Genomic DNA, 14,122 nt, shown 5'->3' on the forward strand with positions numbered 1-14,122 from the left:
GACGGTTGATTTTAACCTGCGGCCCGGCGTCGAAAAAAGTCAATTTCAAGCATTTAAAAATGAAGCAAGAAAATTTATGAAAATTTACTTTTTTAATATTGAACTTAAACAAATTTTCTTTTTTAACTTGAAAACAACGCCGGATCAGGGATATTTTAAAATTTAAATAAGAAAAGAATTTATAGATACAGATACTCAAATTTGTTATAAGAAAAATTTTATCAAAATAGACATAAAAAGAATGAACTGACTGAGAGCTTTCTCTTTTTTAAATGATAAATTATTAAATTATTAACTATCTCCAAGATTTTACTTCTATTTTGAAAGATAAAAGAAATAGTTTTTCTAATTTCAGTTTTCTTTGAATTTCATAATTATATTCAGTCAGACAAAATGTTTTTGTAGTGTTATATTTATCAAAAATTCCCATTAAAATCATGGAAACTAATTCTGTTAAAATCTAATGAAATTTTGAATTCATTTCAGTAACTTTTATAGAATCTGATAAAACTTGTAGAATTTAGAATGAATGTTTACGTAAGGACATACCAGACTTTTGAAATGACAAAAAAATTGTAATATCAGATGATAAATAGATACACATTCAGAAAAGATGTTTAGAAATTAAAAATTCATTTATGCATGCTGTGCCATAACATTTCAAATAAAACAAAAGAATATCATGTCTGTCATTTTTTCTTGTTGATTCTTGTTTGGTTTGTGTTCAAGTTTCTTTATGAAAATCTCGACTTCTGTTTGAAACCTTGAATCCTGTTTCCTTCGCTTTTCTTTATTTAATTACCACAGTTGAATTTCATCCGTTGTCAAACTTGGTGAAGTAATATTTGATAATTTGATTTCAACTTTTTATTATATTCGGTCAAAAAGATAAACAATAAAACATTAAAGGGACTGTAGTTGGAGTCAAGTGATCCTCAGTAAAGAGGAAAACGTCCTTTTCATACGTATTCTATATCTGATCAATAATGGCAAAGATATCCTCGTTTTTCTAGCATAAAAAGTGTTAAGTGCAGCCCATATGCTCCACTTTTACTGTGGAGAGAAACTGCTATTGAAAAGAATCAGTTTTTAGAGAGAAAAACTTGGATTTCTTATTCTTTCTCTAGATCAGGCAAAGCTTTTAGGGGTATCGTTTAGGGGTGTTAATTTTTTACGTTTTAGCTTACATTACCAAAATTTAATGTTCCGTTGACTTGAGCTTTCGTTTCTCTCCTTCTTTCAGAGGCGCAACGGCGAAATTATACTTTATAAAGGGAAAGCTTGGATATTTATCATTTTAACCATCCGTCCTTGTTGCTGTCCAGTCCTCTTGTAGCTGTAGGAGTGGGGGAAAGGGGTTTGCCAAAAAATACGAAAACACAGAATATTTCACCAGTCGGGCTTAGCTGCAGCTTTAGTCTGTCCTAGACGCAAAGTTCGGCCCAGAAATTGTCTTATCTTCACCTAAACTAAAATATTTAATATTCTCCAGCTGTATATTTGGGAAAAAAAGTTGGGATCCGGGGGCCCCAAATTCTTGGGTAGGTCTTAGCTGCGAATAAAACAATTGAAATCTTTCAGATTAACACGATGATAAAACTGAACCGATGTCTGTTCGTCTTCAAGTATAAAAGATCATCTTATATTTCTGAAAATACTCAGAAAGAATTAGAATCAAAGTTGAGAACCAATTTTTTTCTTTTTGACATAGAAAATCATATCTATTTATTGTATTGTAAGAGATATACTAAATCATAACTATTTATTGTATTGTAAGGGATATACAAAATTATATCTATTTATTGTATTGTAAGGGATATACACAATTATACCTATATTTATTGTAATGTAAGGGATATACAAAATTATATCTATATTTATTTTATTGTAAGGGATATACAAAATTATATCTATTTATTGTATTGTAAGAGATATACAAAATCATACCTATTTATTGTATTGTAAGGGATATACAAAATTATATCTATATTTATTGTATTGTAAGGGATATACAAAATTATATCTATTTATTGTATTGTAAGAGATATACAAAATCATATCTATTTATTGTATTGTAAGGGTATTATACTAAGTGCGAAAAAGTTTTTGCCGGGTATTTAAACTTTTTTTAAGTAATTGTTGTAGGGCGATAAAGTCACTTTACCGCCCTACAACGGGCAATATTAACTGTGTGATAAATACCCTCAAATTTGAATAAAAACAATTTTATTTTTTGTCAGTCAGATAATACCGTTTTCATTATGAGCTGCAGAATTTTTTCTATAATTTTTTCGGATTTTTTGTGTCAATTATTTCCACGTGAAAAATATTGTTTGCTTCGTTGTTGTTATTGTTGTGGATGCAGCTAACTAATGACTAATGAGTAGAATTCCCAACAGCCTAATAAACTATTAATGTTTTATTTAGAAAATACTTATTCTTGATAAATAACTTCACATTGTTTTCATTTTTGTAGTTTTGTGCAGTAGTGTGTGGGGAAGGGGAGTGGGCCCAAGTCTCAAATGCATCAAATNTATTGTAGTTATAATGAGTATATATATATATTGTAGTGTATAAACCAGTATATTGTAGTTACAATAAAAAAATATATATTGTAGTGTAGAACCAGTATATTGTAGTTACAGTATATATATATTGTAGTGTATGAACCAGTATATTGTAGTTACAATAAATATATATATTGTAGTGTATGAACCAGCATATTGTAGTGTAGAACCAGTATATTGTAGTTATAATGAGTATATATATATATTGTAGTGTATAAACCAGTATATTGTAGTTACAATAAAAAAATATATATTGTAGTGTAGAACCAGTATATTGTAGTTACAGTGAATATATATTGTAGTGTATGAACCAGTATATTGTAGTTACAATAAAAATATCTATATTGCAGTGTAGAACCAGAATATTGTAGTAACAATAAAAATATCTATATTGTAGTGTAGAACCAGTATATTGTAGTTACAATAAATGTCTATATTGTAGTGTAGAACCAGTATATTGTCGTTATAATGAATATATATATATATATATATATATATAGTATTTTCAACTTTTTCAGTTTAAATATACATTTTAGATGTTTAAATATATATTTCTTCCAAGACAAAATGTTTCAAAAGTTTCTTATTATGTCCAGATAGAACTGCTTCAATATTTGTCATACAAGAATATGATACTTTAATCGTTGATCTATTAAAGTATTTTCTCAGTTCTGTTTTTCCAAAATGTTTATCAATCAAACTTAAGAACTTTTCCTTATATATATATTGTAGTGTATGAACCAGTATATTGTAGTTACAATAAAAATATCTATATTGTAGTGTAGAACCAGTATATTGGAGTTACAATAAAAATATCTATATTGTAGTGTAGAACCAGTATATTGTAGTTACAATAAAAATATATATATTGTAGTGTATGAACCAGTTTATAACATTTGAAGTGATGGAAGGAGCTTATGATATTTCTTGTCCAGACCAGGAGTGCCCAACTCAGGTAATTAGTTGATTGATTGACCTTTAGATCGATTGTGTTTTTGATTGATTGTGTTTTCAATCGATTGTGTTTTTGATTAATTGTGTTTTCGATTGATTGTGTTTTTGATCGATTGTGTTTTCGATTGATAGGGATTTTAATTGATTTTGTTTTCGATTGATTGTGCTTTCGATTAATTGTGTTTTCAATTTATTGTGATTTCGATTGATTGTGTTTTCGATTGATTGTGTTTTCGAATGATTGTGTTTTCGATTGATTGTGTTTTCAATTGATTGTGTTTTCAATTGATTGTGTTTTCAATTGATTGTGTTTTCAATTGCTTCTGTTTTCAATTGATTGTGTTATCAGTTGGTTCTGTATTGATTAATTGTTTTTTCATTTTATTGTGTTTTGATTAATTGTGTTTCAATTTATTGTGATTTCGATTGATTGTTTTTTCGATTGATTGTGTTTTCAATTGGTTGTGTTTTCAATTGATTGTGATTTCAATTGATTGTGTTTTAAATTGATTATTTGTTAGACTGATTGTGTTTTCAATTGATTGTGTTTTAATTTGATTATGTTTTCGATTGATTGTGTTTTAAATTAAGTGTTTTTTACAATTGAGTATGTTTTTGATTGATTGTTAAGTGATCGGTTGATTGATTTAGCGTGTAAGATTGATTTTTTGTTATATAAATTGAACTTTAAATGTGTAGATCAAGTGATCAATGAATGGATATCTCAGTGTTACATTGATTGATTATTCTGTATATCATTGCCATTGAAAGCTAAAAGTGCCCATTTTATGAATATGAATATGTTTAAAATTGTCCATCTTGCATTTGGGGTTTCCCGCTCAGGTGGTTTTCCCATTACAAAACTTAGGTTTGTATTATCAGTTTTCTGCTACGATACCTCTAATCTCCATCTTGTTGAGTAATTTCTAGAGACTCTCCATGCCGAGATGGCAATGCCCGATTCACAACGTTACCATTGGAAACATGTATCTGATCAATGATGTGCATGATATTATTGTTTTTTTTTTTAGATTTAAAGGTGTTTAATTCTGACAATTTCTATATGTTTTCCTGCAGTAGAAATGCGGAAGTCTTTTTTTTAGAGAAACCACAATTGAAAATAATCAGTTTTTTCAAAATTACAAACATTCATTTATAATTAAATTTGATCTGACAAAGCTGTTAGTGGTACCTTTGCTGATTAGACATTGCCATCTTTGCATGGAGGGTCACTTGAAATTACGCTTACAGTCCCTTTAATTAGAAGTTGTGAGGTTGTGAATCATTTTATTGCGTAATATGACTTAAACTTGAAATTGATAAGCCAAAGCGTTCAATTGATACTAAAGCTTTTAATTATTTGATTTGGTGTTCTATTAATTGATTGTAACAGAACATAATCAAATAAAATGGTTAACCTTTTGTTTAATGGATAACTCAATCGATTTATCAATCAAGAATTTAATCAATGATTTAGCGTTAAATTATGCAGGGAATATTAAATCAACATCAAATGGAACGTTTGACGTCTCGAGAACTGATGGATAAGCACAGAAACTTCAGATTAAACACAGGTAGGTTGTACACTTTACTCTTTATTGTGTAAATTATACACTGTATTCTGAACAGTGTACATTGTACAATGTACACTTTACTCTTTACTGCGTACACTATACATTGTACTCTGAACAGTGCACATTGTACAATGTACACTTAACTCCTTTATATTAAGCTTACATTGACAGTATTTCCTGACAACAATTCTCTTAACTATTTAAATAATTTTCTGATTTTTAGAAGTGTCAATGGACTCTGAAAGAACGTTCTGTCCGTCTGCAGGCTGTGAAACCATCTGTCATATTTGTGTTGGACCTAAAACTCAGGTATTCAACCATAGATTTATAACAATGCAGATAAAACACTAGATGTCGTCTTTTCAAGATTTAGGGGGGTTTTCGTTCACAATAAGCCTGAGGCAGAATCCCAAAGGAGTTACGCGCATGCCGCGTTAAATTGCAAGACAGAGAGAGAGTCTGTTCTTTAGGCTTCTGCCTCAGGGTTATTGTGAACGAAAAACCCCCTAAATTTTGAAAAGACGACATCTAGTGTTCTATCTGAATTTCTATAAATCTATGTATTAAACAAAGAAACAAACAAAAATGTTAACACTAGCAACAAATATTAAGCAAATTATACACCAGGCAACTAGCACAAAAGAAAATAATTATTAAATTGATAGATTAATCTGTCATATTTGCTTTGGAAATAAATCTTGGGTATCAAACAATCAAACACCAAACAAGAAAAGTTTCAAGTGGCAAACAAAGGCCTGCCAACAAACAAATCAATTAAATTAGTAAATTGTTTAGTTTCCGTTGGAAATACATCTCTGGTATTGAACAAACAAGTAACAAATAAACTCCAAACAAACAAATCAAACACTTCCGCAGTTCAACCATAATAAGAATATAGATAAACTAAGAAATTCACACAAACACTAACACCCAATACACAAACACTAACACCCAATACACAAATACTAACAGCCAATTCACAAATACTAACACCCAATACACAAATACTAACAGCCAATACACAAACACTAACACCCAACACACAAACACTAACACCCTATACACAAACACTAACACCCAATACACAGACACTAAAACCCAATACACAAACACTAACACCCAATACACAAACACTAACACCCAATACACAAATACTAACACCCAATACACAAACACTAACACCCAATACACAAACACTAACACCCAATACACAAACACTAACACCCAATACACAAACACTAACACCGAATACACAAACACTAACACCCAATAAAAAACACTAACACCCAATACACAAACACTAACACCCAATGCACAAACACTAACACCCAATACACAAACACTAACACCCAATACACAAATACTAACACCCAATACACAAAAACTAACACCCAATACGCAAACACTAAAACTTAACGCACGCACACTTTATCCAACATACACACACTAACAGACATTGAACACTCAGATGCCTACGTCACACATGCATAGCAAGGCCAAGATCAAGTCTCAATGTCAGGATGCAACTTCATTACCTAAAATGTTTTACAAATATTTGAGTATTTTAATACCTTGAGAGTTGGACAGAATTATTTTAAATATTTGAAAATTTAAGTTATAGATTATTAACCTTTGATCAATTTATCATTAGATAGAAAGTACGATCCTCGGCCACAGGTACATTTTTTAGCGCTAAGCCGCCTTAACAGGGTTTCTTTTAAAATGTTGATCTTATGCGTATTTTAAAATAGGTGAACATTTCCTTTAAAGAGACTGTAAGCGTAATTTTAAATGACCCTCCGTGCAAAGATGACAATGCCCGATTTACAACAGTATCCTGAACCCTTCTTGTGTTCGTTAACACAGCGCACACAGGAATTTGAGGCGGGGTTTGATAGGTTTACAAACGCATATCTCTTTGCATTGAAATTACGCTTACAGTCCCTTTAAGATAACACAATAATAATGAATGTTTGTATAGTGTGTAGCGGTGAACTGTCCTACCTGTTCTAAGGAATTTTGTTCCCTATGCTCCTCGACGTGGCATCCTGGTCTTTCCTGCGCGGAGAACGGCGCGCTTCTTGTAGCACGTGGTAACCCTGGCTACGAAGAAGCACTGGGCTGGAATGATACGATCAAGAAGTGCCCTATGTGCCATGTTCCGATAGAACGGGACGCGGGATGTGCGCAAATGATGTGTAAGCGATGCAAGCACGTGTTCTGTTGGTACTGTCTCAGCTCATTGGATGTAAGAAAACATTCCCCAATTTTTCTAAAAATTTAAATTAATTTTAACAGTTTACAAATAGAAATTTTACTTTCTAGAATTATTTTCCTTAATTTCATTTTTTAGGATGATTTTTTGCTTCGTCATTATGATTCTGGTAACTGTCGCGGTAAACTGGGACACTCTAGAGCATCTGTTCTGTGGCATAGAGCACAGGTAAATTTATAGCATGGGGTTCAAGCAAACATCGTTTTACAATTAGATTTATAGATCATTTTGGATTGGCTGAATGGACTGAATTGTTTGATGGATTTGATTAGTATCATAGTTTGGATTGTTATGTTTTGTGTTCAGCACACAAATATTGAAATCAAACATTAAACATGGTTTAACCTGACCACACTGGATCTGGTTCACAAGGCCCCCATATGACTCAGGAGATCAAAATCAGAAAATACGCCATTTCAAGAGTAGTTGATTAATTTATTGAAATCCTGTTTTTCAACATTTTTCTTCTCGAAAAATTAAAATCAAAGTGAAAATTAGATAACTCATTTTTATTGTTTCAGTTTTTAAAAATATTGTTAAGACTAATCATTTAAAGATATGAAATGCCAATTGAATGAATTAAAAAAAGAACATATGAATTAACTAAATTAAATTAAGCCTATCTCTGCTGGGGTACTTGAAAACTAGGATATGCTGGGGGGGGGGTCAATTTGACCCCCCCCCTTTAAATCCCATGTTTGATATCCAAATATGACAAATGATACATCATTGGAAAGCTCTTGTGCTTTACTTTTAGAATCTGCAAAAAAAATTTGCAAATTTGCAAAAATTGAATTTTGTATCGCAAAAGCCAGTTATATAGTAAAAATGTTTGCAAAAAAAAATTGTCCAAAAAATGAAAAATTATACATTTAGGAAAAGCCCTTGACCATGCTATTTCAAATATGCAAAAAATTTTGCTAAATTTTAAATAACTTGATTTTTAATCAAGAAAAACTAAAAATGTGCAAATTTCCTTTGACCGGCTGTTTGCAAAAATTTGCAATTTTTTTCGCAAAACTTGTGCAATTCGTTTCCTTATGTCAAAGGCCTTCCAAAAAGCTAAATTTTATCAAAATCTGACAAGTGGAAGTGGGTCAAAACAAAGATTTAGTTTGTTACAGGAAAAAGCAGTCATTCAGACAGTGTGCCTAAGGACTCAGGCAGTTAGTATTAAAGCCCGGTTTTAGGCCTAAAGGGAGGGCTTTGGGTATGAAAGAAAAGTCAGAAAATTTCAACAGCCTCAGACCAATACTTTTTGAGTTATGTAAAAAAAACTACAGGAGGGGGGGTCAACAATTAAACCCCCTCCCCCCAGCAGGAATAAGGTTAATTAACATTACTTCCAAAACTTTAAATTAACAGGATGAATAGTGGAGAACACTAGATTTATATAACCAAATTGCGCTTCATTTTTATCATTTGAGGTTTTACCCGCATCAAACATTGTTTATATGGTTATGTTCTTCCGATTTGATAAAACTACAATCTACATTGATAAATTTATTAATCAGAAAACCTCAAGGCATTTTGGATATTCAAATCATCCACCGAAAACGCATTTTACAAGTCTAAATTACAGGATTAAGTTTAAATAGAATTTTCTCAAAAGGAGTTTTACAGGGATTTCTAAAAGTCAACAGGCTTGATCTAGAAACCTACTTTATAGCTGAGGGGACTGGTGAACTTTAGTTTTTAAATTATCTTTCCAATCGACAGAACCATTGGGATAATTCATAAAACTTAAATTTCTTTCCAGATAAAAGTGTGGTTGGGTTAAATCATGTCCAATATTTGATTCACAATATTTGTTTTTTCTGGTTGATTTTTCAATTGATTTTTCAAATTATTTTTCTGGTTGATTTTTCAAATGATTTTTCAAATGATTTTTTTTCATTTAAAGATTGCGTTGGATTATGATGGATAGTTATTTAAATCGCTAAAATTGATTTTTGTGATTCTTGAAGGAAATGTCTTCGGGACTTTTTTGTGTTTGGAAATTTTTTTAACCAAGTTTGTAACACTATGAATTTAGTTTTAAAACATTTAAGTATATGAACTTCAAATATGTTTGAAATTCTATTAATAAAAATCTCAATTTTTTGTCTGAAAAAGCTGCAAAATTTCCTTGAAACAAATATCAAAAGTTTCATCTTTTACAATTTAAATTGTTTCTTTAGCTTATTTTTAGCTCTGTTGCAAACTTGAAATGTTTTTATCTGATTCAGCGTAATTAAAGAAAGTCCGGAATGCAGCGCGGCAACCGGATATGTTTGTTGTTTTGCGTCATCGTCTTTACACATTGAATCCTGCAAATTCTTCTAATTATTCGCTGACTGATCATTATGATATTGTTCTTGCTAAGTTGAAAAATAACCCTAAAATTAGTTAATTATGCTGCAAATTATTTAAGGAATTCCACTCATTTCGAAACTTTAAACTTGGGACACTTCCATAAATCGGAAGCACGGTTTCAGTAAAATTGCAAGCTATCATTGTGAATAGCTTTTCAGGGGGGAAATTGCTTAAAAGATGCCATTGTGAATAGCTTTTCAGGGGGGAAATTGATTACAATATGTCATTGTGAATAGCTGTTCAGGGGGGAAATTGATTACAACATGTCATTGTGAATAGCTGTTCAGGTGGGAAATTGATTACAATATGTCATTGTGAATAGCTGTTCAGGGGGGAAATTGATTACAACATGTCATTGTGAATAGCTTTTCAGGGGGGAAATTGCTTACAAGATGTTATTGTGAATAGCTTTTCAGGGGGGAAATTGCTTACAAGAATCATTGTGAATATCTTTTCAGGGGGGAAATTGCTTACAAATGTCATTGTGAATAGCTTTTCAGGGGGGAAATTGCTTACAAGATGTCATTGTGAATAGCTTTTCAGGTGGGAAATTGATTACAATATGTCATTGTGAATAGCTTTTCAGGTGGGAAATTGATTATAATATGTCATTGTGAATAGCTTTTCAGGTGGGAAATTGATTACAATATGTCATTGTGAATAGCTTTTTAGGTGGGAAATTGATTACAATATGTCATTGTGAATAGCTTTTTAGGGGGAAATTGCTTACAAGATGTTATTGTGAATAGCTTTTCAGGTGGGAAATTGATTACAATATGTCATTTTGAATAGCTGTTCAGGGGGGAAATTGATTGCAAGATGTCATTTTGAAATGCTTTTCAGGGGGGAAATTGCTTACAATATGTCATTGTGAATAGCTTTTCAGGGGGGAAATTGCTTACAAGATGTAATTGTGAATATCTTTTTAGGGGGAAATTGCTTACAATATGTCATTGTGAATAGCTGTTCAGGGGGGAAATTGATTACAATATGTCATTTTGAATAGCTGTTCAGGGGGTAAATTTCTTACAATATGTCATTGTGAATAGCTTTTCAGGGGGGAAATTGCTTACAAGATGTCATTGTGAATAGCTTTTCAGGGGGGGGAAATTGCTTACAATATATCATTTTGAATAGCTGTTCAGGGGGGAAATTGATTACAATATGTCATTTTGAATAGCTGTTCAGGGGGAAAATTGATTATAATATGTCATTGTGAATAGCTTTTCAGGTGGGAAATTGATTACAATATATCATTTTGAATAGCTGTTCATGGGGGAAATTGATTACAATATGTCATTTTGAATAGCTGTTCAGGGGGGAAATTGATTACAATATGTCATTGTGAATAGCTTTTCAGGGGGGAAATTGCTTACAAGATGTCATTGTGAATAGCTTTTCAGGTGGGAAATTGATTACAATATGTCCAATATGTCATTTTGAATAGCTGTTCAGGGGGGAAATAATTGATTACAATATATCATTGTGAATAGCTTTTCAGGGGGGAAATTGCTTACAAGATGTCATTGTGAATAGCTTTTCAGGTGGGAAATTGATTACAATATGTCATTGTGAATAGCTTTTCAGGTGGGAAATTGATTACAATATGTCCTTGTGAATAGCTGTTCAGGGGGAAATTGCTTACAATATGTTCTTGTGAATAGCTTTTCAGGGATGCAATTGCTTACAAGAGTCATTGTGAATAGCTTTTCAGGGGGGAAATTGCCAATAAGAGTCATTGTGAATAGCTTTTCAGGGGAGAAATTGCTTACAAGAGTCATTGTGAATAGCTTTTCAGGGGGGGAAATTGCTTACAAGATGTCATTGTGAATAGATTTTCAGGGAGGGAAATTGCTTACAAGAGTCATTGTTAATAGCTTTTTAGGGGAATAATTGAAAGAGATCATTGTGAAAAGATTTAAGAGGGGGGAACTAGCAGCCGTAGTACATTTGAATTTCCATGTCGGGTCAACCTTTCCGGTCCCAGTTTGTACTGTACCTAGCTCTATGGACAGGACTAGCCGTTGCAACTAGATTGACGCGGTCAGACTTTATGCTTCATATAGGTTGAATTTACTTTTACTAAAGGGGTAGAGGTGCGTGGGGGAAAATACTAGTTAATTTTCTCATTCCTTTGTATTTAGGTGATTGGAATATTTGCTGGATTTGGAATTCTACTATTAGTTGCATCTCCCCTCCTCCTCGCCTTTGCACCATGTCTCCTCTGCTGCAAGTGCAGGTGATGCAATTTTAATGTGGTTTTTCAAGAACAATATAATTTTTCTGAAGTTGTCAGATAAATCATTGAAAGGTTTTTACATAAAGTTAATTTTTAATGATATTAAATATTTGTTCTAGTTAGTTGAAGCTGTCCAAATAAAAATATGATATAAATATATAAAAATTAAGAATATAAAAATAAATATATACTATAAAAAGTACACTCGGTATATGTATCTATATATAAATATAAAGTTGTAATCTCACGTTTGTCTGCCTGTCTGTCCGATCATAACTCAGTAACCCCTAGACCGATTTGCCTCAAATTTTGATTGGGGAACTCGAGAGACCCACGGGAATGTTCTTATGTTGGTTTTAAGAATCTAAGTTGAGTAGGTCGACTTAAATAGCGAAAATTTAGTGCGGGTAAACAACGGGAGAATCGGTTAGTAACCTGGGCAGCGCTGGGTTCCCAAGCTAGTATATATATTGTAGTAAACTCTATTTGTCTGTTTGGATGTCCGATCATAACTCATTAACCACGTGACTTTAAAGTTTTAAAGTTCTAAGTAGACTAGGTTTACTTTTGATAGGGACAACTCCATGGCAAGACTGGGTGTCCAACCTAGTAACATTATAATCAATATATTTTATCATGTATCAAATTTTTAAAATTTTCCATCAAAATGTTTAAAAACTTTGAAGGACAAATAAAAATTATTTAATATTTTAGTTGAACATAACGCTGTGTTAAAAAACTATGTTATAAATACATAAAATAATGCTCTCAACATATACAGTGATAACCAGAAAACTGTGGAATAGGAAGAGAACATTAAAGCAGAGTTTTCTGGTTTTCACTGTAACAAATAAATATTTAGGAGCTGTACTAAAGCAGGATCCGGAGTAGAGAACGCACAGTCCAGCTTTGTTTCCACGTCATGATGGAGACAACAGATTTGCCAGGTTCTCCGTCATGATGGAGACAACAGATTTGCCAGGTTCTCCGTCATGATGGAGACAACAGATTTGCCAGGTTCTCCGCACAGTCCAGCTTTGTTTCCACGTCATGATGGAGACAACAGATTTGCCAGGTTCTCCGCAACTCTCCATTTTCAAACTTCCTAAAGATCATGGTTTCACCAGTAACATTTTTTAAAAGAAATTTAATTAATCATCTTTAATTTTAATGCCATTGAAATTGAATTTTTCTTAATGAAAGCCGCTGGGTCCCAATATATTTTTATAAGGCCGGTTTCTATTGTAGGATTTGGGGGCAAAAAGTATTAAAAAGCGATAAAAAGCGATAGAAAGCGATAAAAGCATCCAAGTTTTTTTTTATTTCAATCTGAAGTATTTTATAAACATTTCCACCTGCATAATAAGTAAAGGAAGAACCAATGCAACATATTCTGAAACCTTTGAATTGTACACATGTTTGTCAACAATGAATGTACTGCAACTAGATTTCATTAATGAGCATCGTTTTTTATGATTAAGTATATTTAAAAAATATTTATTTTCTCAATTGTGAATTTTGTGAATGTAGTCTTTAATCTATTTTTTTTCTAATATCATCTTATCAGTTGCAGTTGAGAATATCTGTCTGAAATGTGCTAGCTGTCTAAAGTATATCTTTGTATGATTATTGATATAAGAACAATTAGCTATATATACTATACAGTATAACCCAGAACTTTGGAGACATAAAAAAATTTATTAAATGTCATCTTGAAAATTTTCATTTGGTTTTATACTTTTATACCTAAATCTCAGAAATTGTAAATATAAATAAAATTATTTATTCAATTAAAAACTAAACATCTTAAGCCTTCCATTATCAGTAGGTGAATAGTAGGTGATTAGTAGGTGAATAGTAGGTGAATAGTAGGTGAATAGTAGGTGAATAGTAGGTGAATAGTAGGTGAATAGTAGGTAAATAGTAGGTGAATAGTATGTGAATAAAACGACATTTTATAATTTTGTTCCATGTCTCGGAGTTCTGGGTTATACAGTATATTAATTTGTTCCATGCTTCGGAGTTCTGGGTTATACAGTATATTAATTTGTTCCATGCTTCGGAGTTCTGGGTTATACAGTATATTAATATTTCATCTATATGTAATGTCCTCTATTAAAATGTCTACCTTTAGTAAATGCAAACATATTTCTGAAAG

General features: G+C 31.7%; 1 protein-coding gene across 1 annotated transcript in view; it reads left to right on the plus strand.

Annotated features, from left to right (window-relative positions):
• LOC111709591 (uncharacterized) overlaps positions 1 to 13,449 on the plus strand; it is a 31,237-nt gene extending 17,788 nt beyond the window's left edge. Inside the window, exons 12-18 of the mRNA XM_023483325.1 lie at positions 3,442 to 3,522; positions 5,014 to 5,095; positions 5,319 to 5,404; positions 7,077 to 7,343; positions 7,449 to 7,538; positions 11,870 to 11,964; positions 12,827 to 13,449. Of these exons, the coding sequence (XP_023339093.1) occupies positions 3,442 to 3,522; positions 5,014 to 5,095; positions 5,319 to 5,404; positions 7,077 to 7,343; positions 7,449 to 7,538; positions 11,870 to 11,964; positions 12,827 to 12,890 (765 nt within the window). The 3' untranslated portion in view covers positions 12,891 to 13,449. The remainder of the gene's footprint in view (positions 1 to 3,441; positions 3,523 to 5,013; positions 5,096 to 5,318; positions 5,405 to 7,076; positions 7,344 to 7,448; positions 7,539 to 11,869; positions 11,965 to 12,826) is intronic.
• The last annotated feature ends 673 nt before the right edge of the window (positions 13,450 to 14,122 follow it).

The sequence above is a fragment of the Eurytemora carolleeae genome, unplaced genomic scaffold (genome assembly GCF_000591075.1).
Source record: "Eurytemora carolleeae unplaced genomic scaffold, Eaff_2.0 scaffold985, whole genome shotgun sequence".
NCBI classification, from domain to species: domain Eukaryota; kingdom Metazoa; phylum Arthropoda; class Copepoda; order Calanoida; family Temoridae; genus Eurytemora; species Eurytemora carolleeae.